Source organism: Amblyomma americanum, chromosome 4 (genome assembly GCF_052857255.1).
Source record: "Amblyomma americanum isolate KBUSLIRL-KWMA chromosome 4, ASM5285725v1, whole genome shotgun sequence".
In the NCBI taxonomy this organism is placed as follows: Eukaryota; Metazoa; Arthropoda; class Arachnida; order Ixodida; family Ixodidae; genus Amblyomma; species Amblyomma americanum.
The window spans coordinates 189,818,888-189,846,481 of NC_135500.1; the positions used below are offsets into that span (position 1 = coordinate 189,818,888).

The following is a 27,594-nucleotide window of genomic DNA, read 5'->3' on the forward strand; positions in this document are numbered from 1 at the left end:
CACGCTTATTGAGAGCCTTAGAAGAAAAACTGATTGAGACGCCCTGCTTGCATTATCATGGTTGCAGTTTGCTGAAAAATCTATCTACACTTACTCGCTGGCTGGTTTGTGAATCGCTCGATAATACTCGGAACCATTAGACGTGTATTCGCGACGGAACGCGATGGGAGTATCGGCAAGTCGGCAGTCACCACCAGGACTACGACAGCTCAGGCCATAGCAACATCCATCATAAAGGTCATCATCCCCCGGACTGAGTCTTTTTGCAGCGAAAAATGCTCCACCAGTAGAACCCCACCCCGCTCCAACCCACCGCACGTCGTGACATGCGTAACCTAACATAAAAACTTTCGTGTCACTCTGATTAGGTCTCCGTTTCGCCCGTATCCACTCTGTTGCTTTGATAAACCACCAGCTACAGAACTGAGTCCTGACTTATTTTAAATGCCAGACACATTAACTGCCGAAGCAACTGCAAAGGACTTTTAGATTAGTTTCGAGAAAGGTTGACCACTTCACTGACCGCTTTAGCTGAACTTTTCTATCAGCACGCCGTAGAAGAGTGCATAACGGCTGGACCAGGGTGAGTGTGTTGTCCATCTGAAGTTTGCATGTTTGCAACGAGTTTTCTGCATAGGTCTTGTGAGCTCTTCGTTCTCGCTCGTGGGCGTTGTCGATGGATGGCTTCGGCAAAAAAAAAAAAGGGGGGTCGTGTTCCATTAGCCGCTGGGTGCCTGGGCATCGTATGCATGGATCTACCCGATAGTTCTCGAGATTTCAATATATTAAAAAAAAACAATATTTACTTTCTAAATTCTCCTCCGGAGAAACTTCCTGAAATGTGTCTGAGTGCTCGAGGCTTACTCCACTTCCGCCTCTGGCCAGCATGAGCCGGCATATCTCATTGCGCTTTCTCGATCTCGTCTCATATGCGTTCACGCGTCAGCGAGTTGACGCTAGAGAGAGAAAAAAAACTTTAATGCTAGGAAGGTGGTGATCTTCTTGGGTCACTTCAGCCGCTCCAGGTGGCAGGCAGCTTAAGTCTGCCGGCGACCTCCTGCGCTCTTGCCGTGGCCCGGGACTGAACGTCCGGGTCCGGGCTGGCGAGAACAGCTTCCAAGCGTGGGAGATGTGACTAGATCTGCGGGAGGCGGATCCTCCGTGCAGTCCCAGATTATCTGGTCTAAGGTGGCAGGCTAGCAGCACAGCTGACAATACGGATTTACAAAATCGGGAAAAAATATTCGACTACGTCCAGGGGTTTGGCTGCGACTGCGTTTGCAGCCGCCTCCACGTGGTAGCGTGTTCGCGGCTGAGCGAAACGTGCGAAGGAGGCAGGCTTGCTCTAAGCTCCCTGTAATAATTGGTTATGGCCTGATATGTAGTTAGCGTCTCGCGCCTGGGGACAACAGGGTCTGAGACTCCCTGACCGGCTCGGCTGACAAAACCTCGAGCATACTGGTGAGCGGCCTCGTTTCTTGGAACGGCCGCGTGGGCCGCGACCCACACCAGATCCACTTCCTTCCTAGCTTTTGGCATCGTACGATTAATTTTGTATGCAGTGGCGGAAATACGTCCCCTCCCGAAGTTGCGAAGGGCCGTATTGGAATCCCTGAGAATTGTGCTGGTGCCTTCCTGAACGATCCCTACCGCTATTGCAGCCTCTTTGTCCTCTTCCACTCGGTCCGTGACCACCGTAGCCGCTAAGCAATCGCTAACGCTGCAGAAACGATTAGAACGTTAAGTTAGTTGACGCTCACCTCCGTTCGCAGTCATCCCTACTGTGCCACAAGCGTCTCTCATAACATTTGCAATGAGAGTACGAATATTCGACGAAGCAGAGTATGGTTGTACACTTTGCGCCCGGAAAGTCGACTGCGGCCCTGTAGACGTATAGATCCTGTTTGTTCACTATCACAAAAAGGAAGCAGGCAGGCAAAGACACCGTTGAAACTTTCAGGGTAATGCGAAGGTCGCGGCTGCACACTCGTTCACATGTAACGAGTGCGTCAAGGACGCGAGATGTGATAGCACGCAGCCTTTATGAAGCGCCAATGCTGAAAGTATTGCAGCTAATTTCTTTACTAAATTTGATTAGGGAATGTTCCTTACTACATGTCTTTTAACATATAAAGTAGTGAAAGAGCGTTGGCCCGTTCCTCCATCCCTGGTTGCAGACGCTTCGGTCAAAATGGCCCTGTATAACGGAGGACAGTTAATAGTCGCTTGCTAACTAGCTACATCGTATCTGGGAAACTGGCACCATGACTTAGCTTTAGGTTATAGCGCGGCTGGTTAGGCTCAAGACGATTACGCCACGTTGTCTCACTCCGCGGAACGTTCTAATCTTTTCTGCAGCGTATGAAAGTGCGATAAAACCTGTGTTTATCGAGGCTTTTGCTTAATCGCTCACGCGTCTTAATCACGGACATACTTAAGCCTTCCTAGCAACAGCGTTTTTTTAATGTAACGATTACTTTACATTCACTACTTAGAGCAACAACTCAAAACAAGACAACCACGGAACTGTCGTGCGCAGGCACTGCCGCTGGAGAGCTAAGAGTGGCGAATAGCCGACCCCACTACGTTGATGAACGGCCAAACAGCTTTGCACCCATGCGAAAGTTGGCAGTTTCGTGGAGGAGGAAAGCCTCAACCTGTTTAACTTGACCAGATTGATTAAGTTCCTGGAAGCTGTTGCTTCATTCAGCTCGCTTGCACCAGCGCTTGTACGCAGTGGACCTTCATTTGCCCAACTTCTCGTCTTAGGCAGTCCGCGACTTGCAACAGCAACCGAACAAGAACCCCCAGGCGGCTTTTTACGTTAATTAGACTGCGCAGTCTGCGGAAGAGTTGCCCGATAGGCTGCCATGTAGAGCAACTACGGCTGACTCAAACATACATGCGGTTCAAAGTGAGCTTTCAGAATGGTTTCACCTTCTTAACGTAGGCACTTGCCTTTCCGAGTTTTAATGAAAGAAGCTGGTCTCTGTAAGCAGCGTGCGATCCCCCAAGTAAAAGTCATATTTTTTTTATTTCCCGAAAGAAAAGAGAAAGCAAAGAAAGAGAAACGGCTATTTTGGATTAGAGAGGTGAAAACGTCTCTCGAAGCGACCAGCTACGCGTAAATTTATTTGTTTAATTACATCATGACTGGCGAAGGACTATTATTCAGCCAAGCCGCCGCGCTGAATCAGTGGTTATGGCGCTCGGCTGCTCACCCGAAAGACACAGGTTCGGTCCCGGCGGCGGCGGTAGCATTTCAGTGGAGGTAGAATGCTACTGTGCGATGTCAGCGCACGTTGCAGAACCACAGATGGTCGAAATTATCCGGAGCCTTCCATTACGGCGTCTCTCAAAGCCTGAGTCGCTTTGGGGCGTTAAACCCTATAAACCAAACCTATTTTTTCGGCTAAGTATTTTCTATAACTGCGGGGTTCTGCAAGTATCTGCGCAGTCTACCTGGATTTTGGTTGTCCCTACTCTCAAGCATTGTATGCATAGTAGAAGCAAGAACAGGGCTGGCATAGCGCTTGATAGTTTCGGTTTATAGGAGATCGCAATGAATAGCATCTTGCAACAACCTTGCTCCTTTTGAGGCCTCCTGACGTCTCGTATCGACCGTTTCTCGTCCTCAGAGTGGGATACTTTGACGAGAAAGCACAGACGCTGTTTCGGATGCGTCGCGCAATGAAGCACAGTTTTTTTTTTAGCCAGTGAGCTAGAGGCCATTACTACCATGTCGCGTGCTCTCTTCTTGACCGACAGCGATAGCGCGCGAATGGCCCTTCGAGAAAATGGCCTTCACGAAATCGAAGAGAGAAAGAGACACATCCCAGCCATTCCCCCGATTTCCATTCATTAAGTCTTGCTCAGTTTAATTCGTTCCTTTGCTACTTAGTATGCGGTTGTTTGTTCGGTGTACTTTGTTTCCTGATTGTGCTTTGCCGCGATTGGTATAAAACTTTGTATTCCGCCAAAACTAAACAAACACGAATAGGAAGGGGGGGGAGGGAGGAGGAGGTTAAATGATTCCACTCGAGCGTCACATGAACGACGCAAAAGCGTCTCCATCTCAAAGCAGCGGTCTGATTGCAAGAGGTGCGCTGCAGGCAAAAAGGCTTCATGGCTGCAATTCTATTCCTGCGCTTTCATTGGAATTTCTTCGTTTCGTACGCACTGAAACATCGTTCTTGTGGCTCTATCTGAGCCGATGTCCTCGAACTGTAAAACACAAAAAAAGAAAAATGTAGAAAAAGGAAACGGCCCTCGGTGGTTTGGCTCGTCGTCGAATTTTTTCCCCTTCTGGCATGCTACAGACTGGCGCCGGAAGATTGCCGAGAATTGCCTGCTGCTTTCTTGATTTATTTCAACACTTTCAAAGACCAAATAAAGCAGCTTCTTGTTGTTTACACACACAAAAAAACTATTGTTTCGGTGAAGGAGGAGCCATGAGTTGTATTTTTTAAAACGCAAATAGCTTTATACTTCATTATGATAATTAAGTTATATGGTTTCGCTCTGTCATGTTAACTCGCTTCTTTATGTCTGGTTCAAGGCAATTATATCACGTCACAACTTCCTCTTGCACCGAGCTGTGTTCGTTATCCCGGAGCTCCTAGATTTGACACTTTCCGTGCAAAACGCTCGCGGATCTCGGCTTGCCGGCACTCGACGCTCGCTTCACATTTCATTTTGACTCACTAAAGCCTTAATTTTCCTTATTCCCAAGTTTTAATCAGTCGAAAAGCCCCTGGCCGCCCGCGGGCTCTTGTCGTGGACACCATTCTTGCGAAAGCGCCTGGCTGCCTGCGTCTTTTTCTTCTGCTTTCGCATCTTCCATCCTCACCCACAAACGAGTCAGTGCAACGTCTGCGTGAAAATGCTTATTAGGGAAGCATTAGACTGCGCCGCGAGGTGTGTAATTTCATTCCTCCTGCACCGAAAAAAAGAGAAAAAAAAATAGGGCCCCGCAAATCAGGAGGCCGCCTCTCCTCAGCTCCCGCGCGCACCAAGAGAGAGAGAGGGAGAGAAGAGTTCCCTAGCGAACGAGCTAGGGAACCAACCACTGACGCTCGCTTCCCTACCACTCAACCCCTCCGGAGACGGTAATTTGGGCAGTCCGTGGCTTCGTTGGCGAGGGGCAGATTATGGCCGCCTCGGCTGAGCGCGCTGCGAGCCCGGGCGCCCCTCTGGAGGCTGGGCTCGATGTCGCTGGTGCGACATCGAGCGAGGCACTGCGGCCACTGCAGATAAGAGAGGATAAGGAGGAGGATGCCTGCGCGCGTCGCTCCATTCCTGACCGAGAGTTTCCGGGATGGATTGGGGCTCTGCGTTCAACAGAGTCATGCGTTCTGGACCAACTGGTGCGTGTCTGCCTGAGATGAAACGAGCTAAATGGTGGTATGCACAGGAAATAAACACTCGCCAGTTGCTTTTTAAGCATTGCTCATGCTTCTGTAGGCGTATATTCTGTTGAATTTATATGTTTAATGCCTTGCGAGGCTTAGAGCTGAATATACCGTGTTCACAACAGCCAAGTGCATCCGAATATGAGACCACCCTCTCAGCTGTCGTAAAGAGAGAGGAAAAGAGAGAGTGTAAGGTTCAACTTCTCACGGTCAAGTAAGGCGCCGCGTCGCCTGGTTGGCGCATTCGTTGACGCATTCACACAGAAGTTTCTGGGCTTTCTTGACGCAGGAGCATACACGGCGGTAACGCGCGTAGAGTGGCTCACATGTAACTCGGCCTGCTCGTTTTGAACAGGCAAAACATTTCGAATGTGAAGTCGATTTGTACTGGCGTGAATGCAATATCGATAGCGAAAAGATGGCGGTGGACAAAGCAGCTATTTCTCTTGCCACAAAAGCTGCTTTGTGATGGCTTTGTGATAGCGAATCGCTGCGCTAGCCTGCGGGGACTGCTGCTGCCTAATGCTAGTCTTTAGGGCTGATAATTTGTCTGCACCGTATCCTCTAGCAAATACGAACTTGTCGCAGTATTGCACGAAGGTTTAACGTTCATTGCAGCAGGTCCACGTTTGCGATGGAGCAAAGCCTTGTACGTAAATAATTGGTTAAACGTAAAGGCAAAAGAATAAAATATTGCTTGTGAAACTCGCGCCTAACGATTTTTTCACGCGCAAAAAATGTGGTAACTCCAGCGCTGAGAAATTATTGCATTCGTTAACGATGTTAAGGAGGCTTTCAGAGAAAACAGCGACCGCTGGCCAAAGATAATCTATAAAATGACTTTACGGACGCTTTATCTCGTGAAACTTTCGCAACAAATTTCGCAAGGCAACAGTGCGCGAGGTTGTAAAGTTTGTAAAACGTCAGCCATTTCTGCGTCTTCGGTTCATTGCGCAAACGAAAATGCGTGTTATGGTCTTCCGAGCAGCCCATTGTCAGTGGGCTTCGTTTGCAAGAGCGGAACCGTTCCTTGGGCGGGATGTGGCAATGCAGGCTTAAAATTTGTAGCTGTTGTCTACTCTGCAGTGGTTAAAGATAGTAGGCACGAGCTGAGCTGGTTGCGGGTCCAATATGTTGCATTTTGTCAACGACTGCTAGACCTAACATCCAAGTCTTTTGAACGGACATCCAACTTCAGAAGGAGTCCTATTTGCGCCATCACGATGCCGCAAAGCAAACTGTAGCGCTATATTTCAAGCTGAAGTTCCTGAACGAGAACATGGTACTTTTGCGTCAGTTTCTGTTTATTCTACCCCCGAATCAGTGTACGCAAAAGAATATAAGGTAACCGTTCGACGAATATAATCTTGTGCTTTTAGAAAGTACGCAAGCGCCTTTACGAAAAAAAAAAGAGGATTATCCTGAAGAAATCGCCAGATATTGGTTAAAATTTCACACTGTTTACATCCGTTCTATTTTCTGATATTTGAACATTTTATAATGATTGACGACTAACATCTTCACTGTAAAGTATACTTTGCGTTGGTGAGTAACTAGAGTCGTATCAGTGAAAGCCTAAGTATAGTGATTGTCATTTTCTGCCCTTAAATACACGAAGCAAGATTGGTGCAAATTCAGATAATTTCTCCAAAATGTATGCTTTATGGGTGTCAAACATCCTTATCGTCTTTCCACCATTTTACTTTTGCCTTGGGAAAATGAGTCATGTACTTCGAGAACCGCCGACTAGCGAGTTCCATTCGCGCTTGTCGGATCGAAGAATGCGTTACTTGATTAAACGACCGAATCACTTTCCAAAGCTGCTCCCGAAAATGTTTTCCAAGCCAGTCTTAAATTGCCCCGTCTTCGCAATTTTCTTATACTTCCGACTTTAAATCAATAAGGCACACCCAGCACCGGCTACGGTTCGCAAACTGTCCTTTGTCGTCCTTATTCTATTATACGACAGGCGCCGCCAGGCGTCGCCATTTTGTCACGCCTGGCTTCAAACCATTGAGGATCGGTAGCCGCGTACTCGTGCTGCGGCAATCTTTATCATTATTATTATTTCGTTGCGTCTCCGTCTCTGCCTGTCGTCTTCTGTACAAACGGCCAGTAATTGTGCGTCACGGGAATTGCTTTGTTGCGATGTGCCCCTTTTGTACGGCGCGGCGGCCTTGTGCCCACTCCTCCACGTCGCCTTCGGTCGAGGAGAAGGCCGCGACTTTCAGGCGTCGTCGCGCGCACCCTGGCGGGGAGGAGTGCTCGCTGAAGGACCCCCTTTGAAAGCCCGCGAGAAACACAAGCGGTCACAGGGGGCGTCGTCTGGGCCTTCTGTTGGCATTCCTCCCACGCTGCATCGCCGGTCACCAAGCAAAAAGAAATAAAAGAGTGGGGTGCAAGTTCGAAGACGACGGAAGAAGAAAAGAAGAAAGAGAGAAAAGAAATAAAGAAAAAGTTAAGGGTGGGGTGTATAGAGACACTTCGCGGCATCGTTGCTGTCTTACGCCTTCGTTTTCGTTTCTTCCTTTTTTCTCCATCTCGACTCTGTAGACGTCATCGTCTGACGTGGCGTAGTTCCGCACAAAAGGACAAGACGGAGCCGGCAGTCGGGCGCAGGGAACTGAGAACGCCATTTCCTTTTTCATCTTTTTTTTTTCTGCCCTTCGTGGGCCGAGGAATGTGCCGCGGGACAGAACCTCCTCGCTTGGAACGCAATAAAACGCTTTATCGTTCTTTCCCTTTTGTCATCTCCTGGCTTTGGAGTTTGACGGAGACGCTTCGGTCGGGCGTGGCGACGAAGGAAACAAGCGTCCAAATCAAGAACAAGTAACAAGGGTTACGCACATAAAATTCCCGCGCGCTTTCGCTGTCGACCAGAGCCAAGAAAACTGCGCAAAACATGCTGGCATTGCTGTATCAGGCCTCCAGACAGAGAGGCGATTCGGCGGTACATAAATAGATACAGCGAATTAAGGGTGGTAGACGGGAAGAGAGGAAGCGTCAGTGACGCGACCACAGTGTGCCTCAAAACCGCGAGAACACACGCGACCTTCCCTCCGATAAAAAAAGTTCCGCTTTTACGAGGCCGCCTTTGTACGCGAGGTTTGTTTTTCGTGTATGTTGGTGTAAAAGGCGTGGTGTACCCATTATGTTGCCAGATCGCGCCTGTTGAGCAATTGAGGAGAGTACAGACAGTGCGCTTCTCCTGTCCTTGTTTCGAAACGGAGAAAAAGAAGAGGTAAAGAAAGTAATGTCGGGACTGAACGCTGCCTTTGCCTTATTAAAGTGCACCTACGCTTCACGAAACAGACATGGTTTGTGGCTGACTTAAAGAGGGATAGTTCCACAGACGAGATCGTAGTAAAGCGAATTTTAAAGAAATGGTAGAAAGGCAACGGGTAAGTTCTAATTTTCTTTACTATTTTCTAACTCTTGATTGAGTTTTCAGCAATCACGATGCTCATCACCTCGGAATTACTTATAGGAGTCTGCGCTATACAGGTTCCACGGTGTCAAACAACAAGACAGTATCGTTTTGGCTTTAATTTCGCCCTGTTACTGGTCCCTTCGCCCCAATAGGCCGCTAGATAATCTATCTCTTAAAGCGATTGATGTATAAAAGGCGCCAGAGAGGCATCGGTTCAACACAAAACCGAAGCTGATCAGCTGCGGTGTGACTAGGTTTAGCTGTTTTTAGCAGGCTAACCTTTGTAAAGCTTTTAAATACGCGATTTCAAATTTCGTTTAATTACTACAACCGTCTGTAGCGAAATACACATAAAATAAGTGCATCATTTTGGATATGAAAAAAACCGCCTTCTTTCTATTGGGTCAATTTCACCATTAGCTATCTTAAACATACATTTTCATAGCAGCTACACAATAAGAACTTTGCATAACTAATTGCACACGAAGAGCTACGCCTGCTGCAGAGAAAATTACCATTTCACGCTTCGTGCACATCGACTTCATGCACAGCGAGAGTGACCATAACAAGGACAGAGCGTCGGTATAGCTGCGCGTGCGTAGCAGAGCGAACCCACAAGTGAGTCGAGGTGCAATGAGCCGCGGCCATTTGATGTATGCACTCAAGCATCAACAAAAGTAGTGCCGTACAGAAACACGGAAATCGCAACGCGCCCTGTTCTGCTTTTGCTTTTGATAAACGAATTCGTTCCTGGCGCTAATGAAAGAGGCGTTTGCTCAGGCAGCAAAGCGTACGCAGGGAAGGCTGCGTGAAAGCGCGTGGATGTAGAACGGAAATAAAAACCGCAACGAGTTCGCAATTAAATCAGCCGGGAAGTGAGAAGAAAGAAAACAAATAAAAACTCAACGACAGAGTGAGGGCAGAACACGGCGGGTTTCATTAAGAGCCGTTCCGCATAGTAATCGATGACCTGAATTTAGGAAAGGGGAGCGATTGGCGCGGTTCTCGCTGGGTGGCAGAGAACGCCGTTAATAAAAGCCGACTGACTACCCGAACTCAAATAGAAAGAAAAGAAAGGAAGACTTATCATGAAATACATACAGGACTGTCGAAGTCGCTGACGTTCAAGTTATTGCATATAATGTCTTCTGGAGGCGGGAGAAACTGGCGTGATTCTGGTCGCTTGAGGAGGTGCGAATTCTCAATAACGACTGTGAATCCCGCTTGAGTGTGCATGTATTTGTTACAGACAAAAACAGGTAGCGCAAAATTTTTATGATAATATATGTGTTTTATTTCTTATGTACTAGCTCTTCATGTGTTGCAAACTAAGCTGAAGGTGACTTAAGCACAGGGAACACTGTCCAGGACTATTTTTTTCTTGCCGAAATATCGTTTTTTGCACTATTTTATCGTGGGGCACTAGATTTGAAGGTGTTATAAAAAGGGTTTAATGTCTTGAAGCCTGCTAATATACTCGCGGATCTTTACCAACACTCTGCATTTTTCTTCTCCTGCGAGTAGGGCTTTTTTGTCGCAATTGTGTTGTAGCGGCAGAGCACGCTTTACAGGCGCAGCCTACAAGCTGTACACGTTGGATCGTTGTTTCTAATACAAGAATTAGCAAAAGCGTCACGTACTTTCTTGAAAAGGGTACAATTCTATGAACGAACAAAAAAAGAAAAGAATAATGTTACCGAATTTCTAGCACTGCATCGCTGAGGACTGCCAACGATAAGGATGAGATCGAAACTTTGTCGGTAAACTTTTTCATGTAGATTAAATTTGTGTCCTATTTTTCGGAGACTCTGTAACGAATTCGAACGTTGGTGCTCTGTCATCTCTTAATACTGCTGACCGATGCGCCTAATGTTTTTTGCCATTTATTTGGAAAGGAACGGAGGGAAATGCGAAAGTTTACGAGTCTCGAAAAACTCTTGTCTTTAGCGACAAGCGGAAGGGAGCACAGAAGTTGAAGGAGATGAGGCGCTAAATCAGTAATACGAGCAAATACTACTGGCGTGCGGGGCTGAACAACAATGCATAATCGGTTATTCGCGTAAACAGTTCACTTATAGACATGCGTTTCTCTCTTTTTTATTATTTTTATCCAGGGTGTAGTTGTCCTGTCTACTCTCATGTGAATGTTCCTTTTTCGCAACCAATCTTTACGTTGCAATGAACCAACTTGCCCAACAAATCATCTTGAGGTACTAATTTTTAGTACACAGTGTAATATCAATGTGGAAAACAAAATTTTTTGCTCTATTAAAAGGCAAGACGCTGCAAGCCCTTATTTTTTTTCCTTTCAAGTCAAGGCTTACTCCACCAGAAGATGAATAATTACCCGCTACATTGATGATGCACAATGCGCTGATACGCAGAATGAATCCTTATACACCTTTATTGGAGTGTTCCTAGCTCAGACGCGTCTCATTAGCGATCATTAGGGATCCAATGCTGCTCTGCGCACCAATGTTGACCCACGCCAACCTCGCCCGTTTCCTTACGCTCGAATGTTATTGTCACGTATTTTCATTTTATTCGAATCAGTCTGCTTTTTTTGCTTCCGCAATATCTACACAGTAGTTATGTCGACATGTCTATTGTTTCACGGATCTTCCTTGTTTGAGAATTACTGAATTTTTTATTTCGTCGGGAATGTCTCCCACACTAGTTTTTTAACCGGACGTCTGACAAGATCATCTGCTGCACCAGTGAGCAGGCTCTGACAGATCACGAGCTTTTCTTTCTTTTGAGGAAGATCTTTGGGAATTATGCTCCTGTGTAGCTCCGGCTGCTTAAAGGTGCACGTTTCAGGCCTGTCAGGTACGCATTTTGGAGGGACTATAACGCCGCAGTCATATTTGTAGGCGTAGTAGTACGTCTCTCGGAATAAAAAAACTTGCGCACGTCACTGCCCTGGGATCACGTAACTGTCTCTTGATAAATAAACATAAAGCATCAGTCGCAAGTCTGCCATCTGTGACCATATAATCTAAGCGTGTTGTATATGAACCTGGGGCTGAATGCAACTAAAGGAACACAGCAACCGCGTGTAAAGCCTCAGTCAAAAGATTTTAAACCACATGGTTTGTTACCAACCCCAACAATTTGCCACAGGTGCAAAGTTATCCGAGGCCCTCCACTAAAGAGAATCTTAGTCTCTACTTTCTTTCACTCCCTCCTTCCTCCCCTGACTCGAATCGTGGTTAAGATGTCCGTCGAGAATGAGAGTTTTAGCCCGCCCTTTGTTCCTCGTAACCGATCTATTTATTATTATACCAGCCGCATAGTGGGGCAGTTATAGACCTATCATGACTAGAGACGCTGAATGGGGAGGACGATGGGTCTCATCCTACATAAATTTGTTCTTTTAGGGATGCCATAAGTTGGCCCCTACACGGCTGAAAAGGAAACCATGTGGCCTGGAACTTTTTCACAAATAAGGATGAAAATGTTTCGAGGTACTGGTTATTGAGAGGGAGTACAAGAAGTTATCTTCAAAGGCAATTCAGCTACTGTATGAGTGCCGACTCACTTCTTTCTATTAGCAAGACTCACCGACGTCGGCGACGAGGCTTCCCAGCTCGAGGTCGCGCAGGAACTGGTGCACGCGGGGCCAGAGGCGGGGTGTGGCCAGCCTCGGCGCCAGCTGTTCGTACACGTCGTGCACGTAGGCCTTCTCGAGCGCGATGCAGCGCGCCCGGCGCTCCTGCAGCTCCTCGGGGCTGCAGTTGCCACCACCGCCGCCACGGCCGCCGCCATCGGCACCGCCATCACAGCCGTTGCCACCACCGCCGCTCTCACGGCGCAGCCGCATGTTGTCACCGCTTTAACCACTCAGCAACCGCTGAAGCAGGACGCCACCATACTGGACGCCGTCGACTGCGGTGCCCCAGCACGCCTCCGGCCTTGTGTGCGGAGAAGAATGCGTCCGAAGAGCAACAGATGGAAAAAAGAGAGGGAAAGTGGAATTGACGGGTGAGTGAGAGAGGCAGAAAAAGAAATTCACATTTCGGTTTTGCTTAGGTTTTTGACAAGAAAAAAAAAACAGCGCAGTCAAGCGACGCGGCTGCACTGGCATCAGTGTGGTAGCAAAAGTAGTGGTCTATTAATAAAAAATACAAAAAGAAAGGAAAAAATATGTTGCCAGCCCCGGCAATTGCTATTTAATATCTTAAGCGCCGCAGCTGCGTCCGGCAGAAATAAAGGGAAAAACTTATTGTAGGACCATAAAAAAAAAACGAAAAATATAGTGTCCCTACCCGCGCGGAAATACAGGGACAGGGAGAGGATAGGAAGAAGTAGAGAGAGAAGCGACATCAAAGAACAACATTAAATAACTTTATACACTGTGTAACAAAAGTAAAAACAGCGCTAATTTATACACACACCACACAGAAAGACCAGAAAGGACGGGCGCTGACTCCAGCTATGTTTATTGAAAGCCTCATGTTGCATATATATAGCCCCAAGAAGGTGAATGCATGAGAAATTCATATATGATAAGAAAAAAACCGAAAAACTCACACACTCAGAGAAAAACTACTCAGCATCACGTATTTTTTGCAACCTATGCTCACTTTCTCGTAGGGAGATAGAAGTGGTGCTGACGCACATGCCACCTCTCTCTTTCTATCTCCCTACGAGAAAGTTAGCATAGATTGCTAAAAAAATACGCGATATTGAGTATATTTTCTTTCAGTGTGTGTTTTTTTCGTTTTTTTTTCTAATCATATATGAAATTCGCATGCATTCACCTTCTTAGGGCTATATATATGCAACATGTGGCTTTCAATAAACATAGTTGGAGTCAGCGCCCGTCCTGTCTGGTCTTTGTGTGTGGTTTGTGTAAACATTAGCGCTGTTTTTACTTTTGTTACACAATGTTACACCAACTAGCCCAGCAAGAGGTACTGTTAAACTTTATACACTATTTGGGCGTAAAGGCAGCATGGCCTTAAGCGAACAAGCATAAATAAAAAAGAAGCGACACGGAGGGCAGAGATATCGCGAAAAACAGTGAAATGCTGTTGTAGTTGTTTGGTGGTTCTTAATATCGCTTTTAAAGATACTGTTAAAAGCAATTCATTCGAAAGAAATCGCACAAATAATTGATCCAGAGACAGGCACACTAAATGATGGCTGATAGGCTGAAAGAAGTGCCTTTGCCATAGAGAAATATCACACATAATACACGGTAGCATCTGTAAGCTCATGCACTGCACAAAAATCACTGTGGTGACCTTTTTTAATTGTATGAGTTGCAGGAGCTTTTGAAGCTTGGAGTTTATTTACACTTCAAGTTACATGAGTAGTGAACAGTACAGAAAGAGGTCCCAAAGTCATGTTTATTTTCATGATTCTGACATGTTCGGCCTGAAAGCATGTTAGCGGATCAAACCAGTTGAATTCTCAGTGATGTAGCTGCGCAAAAGAGTTAGGGCTGGCACGCGCACACTCAGCGCATCAAGTTTCGAAATATCTTGATTAATGGTGCCGAAAGCCCTAGTTAAATAAACAAAAACAGCGCTATCGAGAAGTCCCCTGTCAAATGAAAGTTTAATAAAATGAGTGAATTCTATGAATGCTAGTCGAATAGAATAATTAGGTGTGAAACCAAACCGACGAGAAGTTAGTAAGTTGAATTTTAGCCGGTAATTCATTGGACGCGTGACAAATATTTTTTATTAGCTTACTAAAAAGAGCAATATGACTACTGGGCGATAGTAAGCCACCATTCCCTTGTCATCTTTTTAAAGAAAGAAAAAACTCTGCCTTGCTTAAGTTGGTTAGGAAAATAACCCGTCTTAAACATAATGTGCATAATATTTAATTGAACATGACATATATTGTGGACAATTAGTTTATTTTAGAAGGAAGGAAGTTGTTTAACCCAGCTCCGGTGCTTTTTAAATTCATTTAGCACCTGAAGAACTTCCCCTCGTGGTGTCGAATGAAGAAAAAACGAGTAAGGACAACGGTTAGTGTAGATGTGCGATACGTGCAGACTGATGTAGGTGAAAAACTAGCATTAAAAGCCTTTGCTATTTTGAAAAGGCGTGGATGAATAGAAATGTCGTAATTACGCGTTGTCGAAACGCTATCAGGGTTCACGTGATTGAGAAATTCTTTGATTTATTGTCAATTTTTACCAGCATTATTCTCATATTAGGTATTTGTGCTTGGTATTTTTTTATATCTTGCATCTTTGAGCACGGCAGAAATTGTTTGCGAGTAAGCTTTGAAACGCTAATAGAGGTTTTGCTGAAGGGTTGTTTTTTAGACAGAATACCTTTTCTCGGTGGGAAAAGAACTCTGGCGCTTTCAATAAGGCAGTTAGTTATCAGATTGCAAAAGTTATCATAAGCTGTCCTAGCACCCATGCCATTCAAGATGTCACTCAGTCAGTGCATGCGATGATGTGCGTAAAATTATGGTAGTTGAATAACTACTTCCTAGCGAAATGTGATCTGCGATGGTTAGTACTGTTCAGCAAGAAAAAGACGGGGTAGTGATGTGTGGTTTAGAAATATGCAATTTCTGCAGTTTGAGAGGAGACAAGATTAGTTGAGATGTGGTCGATAAGTGTGCTAGAGCCGAGCGGATCGTATCGGGCTGGTAAAGTTAATAATGACTCCAGACTGTGACCTATAATACCTATAAAACAGAAGAATCCCTTTGATCAATATTATTTACGTGAATGTCAAAAACCAGATTAGTTTATGACGGCTTAACGCCCCAAAGCGACTCAGGCTATGAGGAACGCCGTAGTGAAGGACTCCGGATATTTCGACCGCCTGGGGTTTTTTAACGTGCACTCACATCACAGAGTACACGGGCCTTTAGCATTTCAACTCCATCGAAACGCGGCCGCCGCGGTCGGGTTCGCACCCGGGAACTCCGTATCAGTAGCCGTTAAATATCCCCAGGTGGCAGAAATTATTCCGGAGCCCTCCACTACGGCACCTCATTAAACCCGCGTTTTTCGGAGCAGCAGCTGAGGACCATATTCACTGAGCCACCACGGCGGCCTCTGGAACCAGAATAATGTTTTTATTTTCACAATAATTGCGAGCCAGGATGTTACCAAGTTCAAGACAGAAATCATTGTATGATGATGAAGGCGAGTGATAAATTGATCAAATAATAGCGTTTTTATTAGAAGGAAATTATTTATGCAGTTCTATGCACATTGATTCACACATCTGAGCGAAAAATGGGATTTCAGAGCGACGTATATACGCCAGTGCGCATATACTCGTCAGTGCTCTTATAAGCACCGGTTGGTACAGCGCTCTTATTGTTTTGTTTTTTTTGCGCAGTGTGGCCTACAACCATACCCCACAATATTGATCGTCGGCTGACCTCAAGAACTGATGCGATCGGCCCTCATAAGTTTGAATATGGTGCTATAGGGAAACCTCTGTATTGCGGAAGTGAGACTAGTGTGCAGCAGACATTAGCTCAGCTTATGCAGCAAAATTGGCTTGACATGTTCACGAAGCTACGACTCCAATGAAACGGCGGCTGGCAGTAGATAAACAACAAAATACGAAAAAGTACAACGCAGACCGAAATTAGGCGCCAGAGCCACCTTGCCACACAAGAAGCAGATTTTATTTTTTTAAAACCTTGTCTACTGCAGGTAATTGAGGGCAGTAAGGAGTATAGCTTCCTCGTTCATATCGCTGGCTTTGTGTGTAGAGTCTGTTGTTTCAAGTTGTCTGTCTACTGGTGTTTATAGAAATTGAACCACTTTAGCCTCTTTGTTCCCCCTCTGTGTTGACTACTTCTTCAGTAAGCAGCTTTGACTTTTCATTGTTACAAAAATAAACAAGGAATCCGCTAGTGATAACGTGAAGTAGTGTTGCATGAATTGATCAAATATAATGACATTTCATCCCAGAGGATTGCATACAGATGAAAGAGAAGGAATTGTGGCAAAACTCTTCATTTTCCCAAAAGCTACAACTCGAGTATGTACAAACGCGCCAGTACAGCGCCCCTTTGAAGTCCCGCAGCAGCGGCTTTGTGTAAACGCATTTAACATAAAGCAAGATTTCTGCGTCCTACCCCGCCACTCCAACGGCCTCTGTTCCCAAAAGCCCACAAACTGCGGCGTTGCGGCGAGTCTCAAGCATTACTGGCAGCGGGCGACGTAGACTATGATTAAGGCGGTATCCGCCACGCTTGAGCAATACATGCCGGCGGAGTCAACAAGCAGTCACCTATTTCGGGGGATGCCTTTTATTGGCTGCCGACTAGTGGCCTCGGTTTTTTATTACGTCTGAGCGATATCGATTACAGCCCAAAAACAAACCCTATCGACCCGACCGGCCGTACCGTCGGTTCTCCCACGTGGGAACCTTCGCCACCGAGGGACAGCGCGTCGGGTCCCGGTGAAGACGGCACTCTGCATGCGTGAGGGCGAAAATGAGCATCGTTTGGCGCTCGTATTGATCTTGCGTCGAAGAGAGAGGGAGAGGGGGAAAAAAGAAACCGGTCGTAAGTTTGTTTTCCGGCGTAGGACGACAGGCCACGGTCTTCCATTCATCGAGTGAACCTTTTCTTATACCCTTTGTGAGCGCACAAAACGCGTCTGTGCATTGTGCCTCTCAAACGGTCGCTGCTACGAAGGTTCCTTTTTTTTAACGGAGCTACTGTGCTCTTGTCCAAATGAAATATAAACGGCGCGTATGCGCACGATTGTTCGTCTTTCTCCGAGCATGTCTGGCGCGAAGGTGGCTTAAGTAAAGGAAGGTACCACTTGCAGCAGCTGAAATTTGTTCACACCGGATGAACTTACTAAATTGCTTGCGTTCTGCGCCAAAGATCAATAAGGGTTAACAGCGATCAGAAGTAAACGGCAAGAAATATCTCGAACCGCACTGTACCAAAACCGAGCACGTACTTTGTCGAAGGCTAGTTTTCGCCTCACATCGCGTAGAATGCCAATCGGATAAAGCGAAAAGCTGCTTATATACGCACACCAGATTTGCACACTGTTAGTGCTCAACTGTTGGGCCGAAAAATGGATGGCAAGAAAAAGAGTGATAATAAATTAAGGACGACGCGTAGCCCACTATGCAGAGGTAAATTATATGTGTAACGTTTAGATACAGAAATAATAGAACGTGCACAAGACAAAAAGGTCGAATTAATGAACAAGAAATCAAGTTAAGAAACTATATCTTGTCGTCGAGAACAGGCGTAAGCATGAAATGCATTGCTGGGAAGGTGCAGCGCATTTCAGGATGGTCCATAGACGATAGCAGGTCCACTCGGATACCGGCATGATTTACTGCTTCCTCAAAGTTCCACTGTCATTGCTTGGTTCTGTTATTCGAGCTAGGCAGCGACCATTTTGTCCCTGGCCGCTTTCGCAGCTTGACGCGCCTTCGCGATCAGCCGCTTTTTTAGCTGTACAGCGTGTTTGCCTTCCTTTGCTGCTTTTGGTGTTTTACAGGCCTCCGCGTTCAGCCGCTCCTGCTTTTCGTACTGGGAACAGTACTCCGCGTCTCTCACGACTTTCGATGTTTGACGAGTCGTAGCAGTCGCCCTCTCTTCAGCGGCCGGCCTTTGCTATGAAACGTTTCGCCGCCTTCTCACCTGCGTCTTCGGCTACAAGGAGCCGCGTTTGGCGACAAAAGTGACCCTTTCCGTCTATTGATTTAAACGGCTCTATTGCACTGCCACAGCGGTAGCCTGGCAGCTTGCAGGTGGAAGCCTAGAATCAACGGATGTTACTCGACGGACATGAGTTTATTTATAACGTGTAGCTCGAGAGGCAGCGACGATAGCCGAGTGGTCTTAAAGCACCGGAAAACGGAGCTGCTCCGTTTCTGCCGATGCTGGTTCGAATCCCTCTGGGGATAAAAGTATGGGTAAAGTTTTTATTGTTATGCTGCTTACCGTTCACAATGATTTCGGATAGGCTCGGCTTCGTGTTCTTTTTTTTGGATTGAATGAGTTTCGACAGATTTTGCCGAGAATTATCGCCAAAAGCTTGTAATACTTGTGAACTGGGAAGGGACATAGAACGAAGGAAAGGAAACGATGGTCTCTTTGGGTAACAGAGTAGATTGCAAGCTAGGGAAAGCTTCCAAATACCAGTTGAAACGGCGTGATAATTTTTTTTTTCCAAAGTATGGCCACGGTTCATAATCGGTGATCACAGCAAAAAGTAGTGAGTTGCATTGGACTTAGGCTGCTGCTGATGATGATGACGATTGGGATTCCCATACGCCGCATATTAACCAGCACCTTCTGTGTGCTTGATACTTATATAGACTATTCTGGTATTGAAATTAACCCAAAATCAAATGAAATTGTAATGAAATGAAATGAAAGAGCTGATAACCATGCAGTTGAGCTCCGAATGCCAGAGATAATACACATCAATTACGTTGCTGGCATCACTGCTTTATATGCAGCGTACGACGGAATAAATCTTTTTTCATTTTCTCTGTCGGGTTTATACAAGAATTAGAAACTAACCCAGTCCAAATGTTTGCTTATTCGTCAACAAGCTGCGTGCAGCTTTTGTCCGAAATACGATGTGATTGCGTAACTTCCATGATATGTTGGTTTGCACAGGAGTCGTATTTAATAATGGCACAAGAAAAGTATTGTGGACATAGCTGAACAGAATTATTTGTAATCCCCCTCTAATAATTTGCAATTATCAAAATACAAAAGCGAAAAATTCTGGTCGACGTGATGACTTTACACATATATTATTCTCTCGCAAAGAGTACAGAATGCTTTTTATGCGTCTTCAGCTATATTCGGCCTCCTATAGTATGTACTGTTATAGGTTGTTCTCAGAAGGTCTTCTGCAAATTAAAAGATTGACGACAGCTAATACGAAGGCCGCAGTGACGTAATACATACTACAATAGGTCATCGTAGCTCTTGGTTAGAAAAGCCACACCCTGGATAAATAAGAAACCACCGCTTACACGTGACGCAGCGGGATTCATTGCGCAAGCTGCTGTGTGAGCTCTTGCGAAACCGTCATTGGTGATCACATTATCCCGGGCGGCTTACTTGTTCCCAGTGAGATTATCGGCCGGATACTTTGATGCTGATGTCTACGGTGGCTCGTTAGGAATGTGAGTTATTTTTACGTGGGAGGGTATGTCCTAACCAGGAGGGCACGTTAGCACCAACTTGGAACTACTAATCATCGGTGGTGCCATTGTCGGTAAGCTGTCCTAGGATGAGCTGCAGGTCATAGCCTCGGGCCCAGATCGGGGCCTATTTTCATTTCAACCTCATTACAGATGGTTCTAACTCCACTGTAGTACCAAAAATTGCATTGCGAGACCTGTTTTAATGTAATACTATACACCGTGCCCACACACTTTATTCTGGCACATGTTGTGTAGTCTAGCAGTTATTTTGCTGCGGGAAGTTTTCTAAGGAAAACCGAAACTATCATTAGCCCGAATTTATTATCTACGGCGACATTAAATCGACAGGATTCAACCATGAAACAACTTCATAAAATCATTCATACAATGGCAGAGCTTACTTTGTTTTCCTTCTCTTGGTCTGTGTAGCTCGCGGGTGTTTCCTAGTGAAACAAACTTTAGCGTACTTTTAGCGAACGTTCTACGTACTAAGTAGGCAATTTAGGTTTTAATGTACATGGTATTGATTCCAGTAAATGTGAAATTATCCTTACTACCGGAGGCAGCGAAAAAACTGACGTGTTCTTGAAACGAATAGAAGAAATATTTTTCCTCTCTTCAATTAAGTTGTTTTGCCCTCTCATATTAATGGAGTGAAGTATTCTAATGAAATTATCTCTCCGTAGAAGTGACAAGATGACGATCGCTTGGTCAGGTTAGGAAACGATTGAACATGCGCACTTATTTCGCCCGCAGCGAATACGCTGTGAAAAATCTGCGACTTGTATAGCTTAGAAAAATACGCGTACAAAAGACACGAACCGAAAGTGTGTCGCCGTTTAAGGCCCGAGGCCTATATTCCGTGACAACTTTTTCTGGCAATTGAGTGGAAGCTCTGGAGCCAAAACACACCCGTTCTTCTTGTACAGCGGGTTTTGGTCTCTGCTAGCAGCTATTAGTATCTTGTAAACGATAGTATTTTGTCAATATTCGTTATTTAAGGCATGTGTCTAACACAGGTGCGAACTTTCAACGTTGAAAAAATGGTCTCCATCATTACAACGAATTTGGCAGGCGCGTCTAGTTACAAGAAGCTGGAATAGATGGCGACAGCTGCTCCAGAGGCTGAAGGAAGTTGCCGTGGAAAGAGCAACGCGCCAGGCGCACAGCCCCGCGGCCGTACTATTTGGCTGAATGACACAGTTTCGGGGGCTCCGACCCTGTAGCCTTCCTTTCAATGCCTCTAAAAAGCTGTCGCCGAGTGCCGCAGCCGACCTCATAAATATTTCTATTACCCGCAACCGTATCAAAATTGGCCGTAGTTGGGTATCTCGGTTTCGACTAGCCTTATTACCCAATCGCTATCACGTGAATTGCCTGCGCACAGGTGCCAGCCAGTCACGAGACGTACTCACTGGAAAAAAAAAACTTTCGAGTCAGCCTCCTTAGTTATTTCGCGCAGAAGAAACAAAATCGCAAGGCTATATCCTGATAACACTGCGCAGTAGCCGAATTATAAGACGCGGACCTTTCTCCAGCAGACTCACGGGTAGTAACGCGCTAAGTTAATCTCTTAAAACTTTCTTTTAATCCTTTTATATAAACCTGTCATTATTTCAGGTTACATCGTTGTAAATTATTTGCTTTTCTTTTTCAAACCGAGAGCTCTTTTTTTTTTTGCGACGACTTCTCACTGACTTTAAACACCGGTCGACGTGCCAAAGAAGGTTTAAGCACAGATTAAAAACATTATTCAAGATTATTTGCCCCGCAGAATAAAAAAAAAACTTTGGTGAGAGTACAGGAGCAGCTGCGATTACTGTCACCACGTGACATCCTTTGACGCTAATCTACCCAATAAAAGCATAATTTTTTCCCACTTCCTACAGCCATCAAAGCAGAACAACAGCGCCCACTAATGGACACTCTCACGACCTTGGTTTCGTAAATCGTGCGTCACTGCAGTAGAGGTTACCGATAATCGCGTACTCTTGTGAGCGCTGTCATTCTCCAAAGCGTTCGCCTAGGCTTTGTTGAACAGTTTCGTCACCTATTTCTTCGTACATTACTGTTGAAATAAAATTTTGCAGTACGGCCGAATATCATAAATAAAAGTATACTGTAAATAGCCCGCTCATTCCTAATTACTGCTGCGCGGAGCTAACAGCACAAGCATGCGGTGAGCGGAAGCTCTCGCCTATTTGCTTTAGCGGCTTCGCTTCCGGGATTTTCTTCCGGCCTTCTCTTCCGTGCTAACCTTCCGACCGACCAGGAAACGGTGGAGCAGTTTATACGGCTGGACTGCGATCGGCGTTGCCAAAAAGAAAGTATAAAAGGCCAGAGACGAGCGTGTCATCATGGCACGTATAACACGCCGTCGGCAGTGTTGTCCGCAGATTACAATACTTTTGCATAAGAGGGTCATATGTATTGCTACGGTGGGAGAGCGATAACACGCGTAGTGTGTGTTGCGTCTTCAAACTTTGTTCCCTTTTTATCTGTTTTGATAAATAGCCGGCAGGAGAGCTTGAAGACAAGCCGGAACTGTCTAGGAAGTGATAGATGCCCGCACGCTTTGAAACACTTATCTTCCGTGTTCTGTGAGCAAAAATAAAAATAGGCACAAAGAAGACCGACTTACTAAACACATCGCATTTTTACGTCCGGGTAAAAAACAAATATAGTTCAAATCTCTTTCTTTGTCTTTCCGCGAGCGCTGGTTTCATTTTTCACACGGGGAAGCGACGTAGGAGTAGTCGTTTTTCAAAGGTAACTGATTTTTTTTTTCACTATGCAGCTAGCGCCCCCAACACCGTCTCTGCGCTGTTGAGTAAAGTTCTTTGCAGCTTTGGGTGAAACAAAGCTGAGCCATCTAATATAGGCGGCTTGTAATTGACGCCATGGGCGCCGCAATTGTGGACCATGATTCGCTTCTACAGTGCACTCCAGAGAAATTGCGGTTAAGCGGAATTCAAAAGCGCGCAGACTTTTACAGTGGTCCTGGTCAATCAACTTGGTTATGGCGTCTGCTCAAGCCATTCATAGCGGGAGATCCGTAGAGGTAATAAGGGAGTAACAACCCTTTAGAATCCACCAAAGCGAAGCCATACGGCTCCAAATAAAAGCTATGCAGCTTTCAGCGAAACGTTTGTAAGAAACAACATAGACAGAAAAAAATGGTAGGGCTTTTACGTAGTTAAACCCTACCATTACCCTACCAAACCCGTAGTTTTTCTCTTCTTTTTTCTGGCATCTGCATGTGCACGCAACCGCGTTTTTCTCGCTCCTCACCGTCCTCTCTCCACTCGGCGGCAGCTGGCGCTATGCCTTCTTCCCATTGGCTGCAGCTTGCGCGAAGCTCCTCAGAACTTTCCCGATCTCCCCCCTATTGGCTGCAGCTTGCGCGAAGCTCCTCCGAATTTTCCCGAGCTCCCTCCCATTGGCTGCAGATTGCTCGAAGCTCCTCCGAATTTTCCCGAGCTCCCTCCCATTGGCTGCAGATTGCTCGAAGCTCTACCGAACTAATCCGAGCTTACCCGAGTTACTCCGATCACACAAGACGAGGTTCTTGTTCGGAGTTTGTACGTCTGGAGTAGTGCTTTCGCACTATTATGCACAATATACATCGTTGCCATCAAACGAACTGTGATGGCCGGAAAAAGATATCGATCGTTAATCGCTTGAAATGCGAAAGGAAGAGTGTGACGTATTCGTTCAACTTAAAGGCGCATAATTTGCTCTCGTCAGCGTTGCTCGAATATAGGCTACGAAATTGAACTCTGCATTGAGTAAAGACATGCAACATTTTCGCTCTGAAAAGTTTTTCAGTCACTGCATCTAGCTATAAATCACGACGCTTATTCAGTACCCATGGCCTATGTGGAATGTTTACACATAAATGTATTACCCTGAACACGTAACTGCTGCGCCACTTAATATAATCAAGGCTCATAACAGTTTGCGCCCAGTGACGCTTGAGCAAACGGCGTGGAGCGCCAGCAGTATACGGGCACGTTTATTGTCGGGTGTTATAAGTGACGGGGAAGCACAGAAAAAACAACAACAAGAAAGCATAAACGTGACAGCCGAAGAGAGAGGTTTATGACGGAATAACGCGCAATCGGCCATTAGAGTGGAGAGTAATCCCGTCTATTTTATGGACAATAACCTGAATATATACCAACATGTTTAATGCGCATACATATTCAAAGAACATGAAAAAACACTGAACGTATAAATTAAGTTGTTCACTATGACCACATTTGTTGTTTGCTCCGTTGTTTGCTTCATGCCACAACACACAAAGCATAAACAAAAAATACGACAACGACAGCAACAGAAGGAATTGGGTATCTTTCCCAGAAGCTCTGTGAGCACGACAGAGATTTTAATCGTTGCAGAAACACTATACAAAAGAGAAGCAAAGGAAAGAAAAAAAAGGGTGGGGGGGGGGGGGCACGGCGGGACACTATGTGACGCCACACAGATCGATTCTTCCCCAAGGCGCATCCCCTGTAATCGGCTCCCGGCGCATCCCGGATGAAAGCGCGCCTCATTAGACTCGCCACGTTCCAGGGAACCCAAACAGGGCTCCCGGACCAAGACGCTGCCAGCGAACGCCTGTTCGCGACTAATGAGCAAGAAGCAGGACCAGGTAATTTCCTCTAAGAAAAACCGTAGCAGCTGCTGTTAAACGCTTCGAGTGGAAGGCAACGCCGCTACGCTCCGGCAACGCACAGTATTGAGCCATTTCGGGTTTGTGTGCAGGTAAACAAAAGCGGTGCCTCAACCTCGCTGTAAACACATGTGGTTAACGCATACTGTGTGGCTTCTTACAGAATGTTGCCCACTCTTCTTTCTTCTTTTTTTCTCGTTTAATTGCTGAAAGGCAGTTACGCTGCTGCTGATGATAATGATGATGGCGAAAATTTTAATGGATACACGAAGTTTCTACCTCTTAATAGCATTGGGAACTACAGAAAGGATTGCATGTTAAGGGGTAGAGGAGGCGGTTTTCGGGTTATGAAAATTTAAAAAAAAATGAATTGATTTGTAGCAACAGTGTACTCTACATACCTACCTTTATTGTTGTATGTGAAGTTTTGCTGTCTTCCTGCAATATTTTGTATTTTGTCTGTCACAATTTATTTGTATTATGTGCAAATTGCGGCTGTCCGAATGCAGGTTTTCTAAGGCCTAGTCAGGTGACCACGTGTGTCCCATTTAGCCCTCTTCACCTAAACCATTGTTTTTTACCGAACTCAGGCGTGCTTCAAACGAACGCAAGAATAACAATACGTATCAGTCCTTGGAAAATGCTGTCCACGATAAGGTAAGCTCAGTGCTTGAAAACGCCGTGGTTCTTAGTAAGGACAACGCTCTTAAATACGCAAAAGAAATAAAACGAAAGCTCCCCGTTGAACACGTTGAAGTCCTGAAAGATCTAAAATTCATATAATACCCCAAATTTGCTAGCAACATCAATATCGGCATGCTAGGCACTAGTCATGCGTACATGAAAACACAGAAACCGCCTACTCTTTCCCAAGAGCGTAGTAGTAGGCCCGAGAATTATAGGTTTAGAGGACCCTTTTTCTTTTCTTTCTTTATGGGCCTTCCTTTCATCCTTTGCGATTCCGTTTCTAAAAAGGCATATGTGTAAATGCGCTGAAAAAAAAAAATCTACGATTTGACTCCAACACGCCCAGAGGAACTTCCACATCGGGCACATAACGTAGCAACCCGGATCGGCAAACCTGCAAGGGGTCGAAAAGGACGCAGCATCCTCCGTTTCCTCCGTTTCCTCCGATGAATTCTAGAAAATGACTTTGACTTTACCACCAAATTTATCCTTTCTATCCAGGTGAAGTACATTTAAATTACTGAGAAATGACTCATTATCATTCACCTAAGCGGAGACATATAGCTACAAACAAAAACTATGCACAAAAATGTGCAGAAGAATTCATCCTGGTCCGGGATTACACCTTTACGCTGACTGCAGCGGGCAGCGCACCACTGCGGTACTTGGGAACCGGAAACAGCAGCGAATGATCACTTCACGCAGTGATTAGAGGTATATGTGCTTTCTAAAAAGTGTGTAGTATGATGTGATCTGAAACTGATCAGTTGAGATTTAAACACTTTTATGCTGAATCGAAACACTCCTTTACAAATACAAGGGGGTACACGGATCAGCATTGTTCCTACGCCCGCTGTCACTTGAAAGAAAACGTAACATCCTTGCGCCAATAAAGACGTATATGCACGGTTTAGTCGAGATGTAAAGGCACCGTCTTGACATACAGTAATAATAATAATAATTGGTTTTAGGGGGAAAGGAAATGGCACAGTATCTGTCTCATATATCTTTGGACACCTGAACCGCGCCGTAAGGGAAGGGATAAAGGAGGGAGTGAAAGAAGAAAGGAAGAAAGATGCGCTGTAGTGGAGGGCTCCGGAATAATTTCGACCACCTGGGGATCTTTAACGTGCACTGACATCGCACAGCACACGGGCGCCTTAGCGTTTTTCCTCCATAAAAACGCAGCCGCCGCGGTCGGATTGGAACCCGGGAACTCCGGATCAGTAGCCGAGCGCCCTAACCACTGAGCCACCGCGGCGGGTTAGACTGTACATCATGCGTAAGCACAAAGGGCTTCGCGCGTACCTACCAACCTCTCTCTCCATTTTTTTCTGACATTTTTTTTGTCTTTCTTTCCATTTCGTGGTAGCAAATCTTCCGTATTCCTTTGTTTATCCTCTATCTTTTGAATATTTTTTTGCTTCTAAAAAAGATGTTAGCATGCGAGCGCAATGTAGAGCGCGCACCGTATTTCCTACTCAGAGCCGCTCATGCGTCGGGAAAGAAATACAAGAAGAAAATACTTGAGCGGAGAGACGATACTTCCTAGTACAGTGCGGTACTATGCTGGTATGTTTCTATTTAAAATCACTCTTTTTTCCAAGACGTGAGAAAGTTCACGCGTCTCACTACATATACTTCCGCATGCGCAGACGCACACAGCCAGGCGCACAAGCGCATAACGCTAACCAAAGAGCACGAAATGAAGATGTATTCCCTTGCAAGGCGTTTGCGACACTAGCAGAATCCACGGCAGTGCTTCCTTCCGAGGGATACGGTCTCAGTAGGCCGTGCGTTGCACTATATATCAGAAAGGAGCAGGCACCTGTGTAAGTATGGAGGACGCTTTTGTTTGTTACCTTTTTATTCTTATTTTTTTTTGCATCGGGCGAACTTTATTCGCTGCGTTGAGGTTTTCCTGTTTATGACTGTGTTCAGCGTCTTCCGTCACGGAACTGTAGCGCGGGTTTAGACGAGGATTTCTTATCCTTTTTAGGTGGATGCCAGAATTTTTCTCAGCGTATCTTTGAGACCTTCACATCAGTTTTTCGCACATAAGACATCTCCAATAGATTCTGAACCCGAAATGATAATACAGCAAAGCAGAGGGCTTCTTTCCGTCTTCGTGACCGTGACATCGGACATTTAATAATACAAATTGCCTTGGAGGTTGTGAGTTCGGTTTCTCGCTTTTATTTTGTGGCCTGAGCGGCTTTCGAGCCCCGTAATTAATGTACACTGCATATG

The 27,594-nt window shown here is 45.6% G+C and overlaps 1 protein-coding gene across 1 annotated transcript in view; it reads right to left on the bottom strand.

The window, feature by feature from the left end:
- Positions 1-27,594, bottom strand: part of fid (class I SAM-dependent methyltransferase fire dancer) — a 78,069-nt gene that overhangs the window by 32,669 nt on the left and 17,806 nt on the right. Inside the window, exon 2 of the mRNA XM_077662641.1 lies at positions 12,406-12,755. Within this exon, the coding sequence (XP_077518767.1) occupies positions 12,406-12,664 (259 nt within the window). The 5' untranslated portion in view covers positions 12,665-12,755. The remainder of the gene's footprint in view (positions 1-12,405; positions 12,756-27,594) is intronic.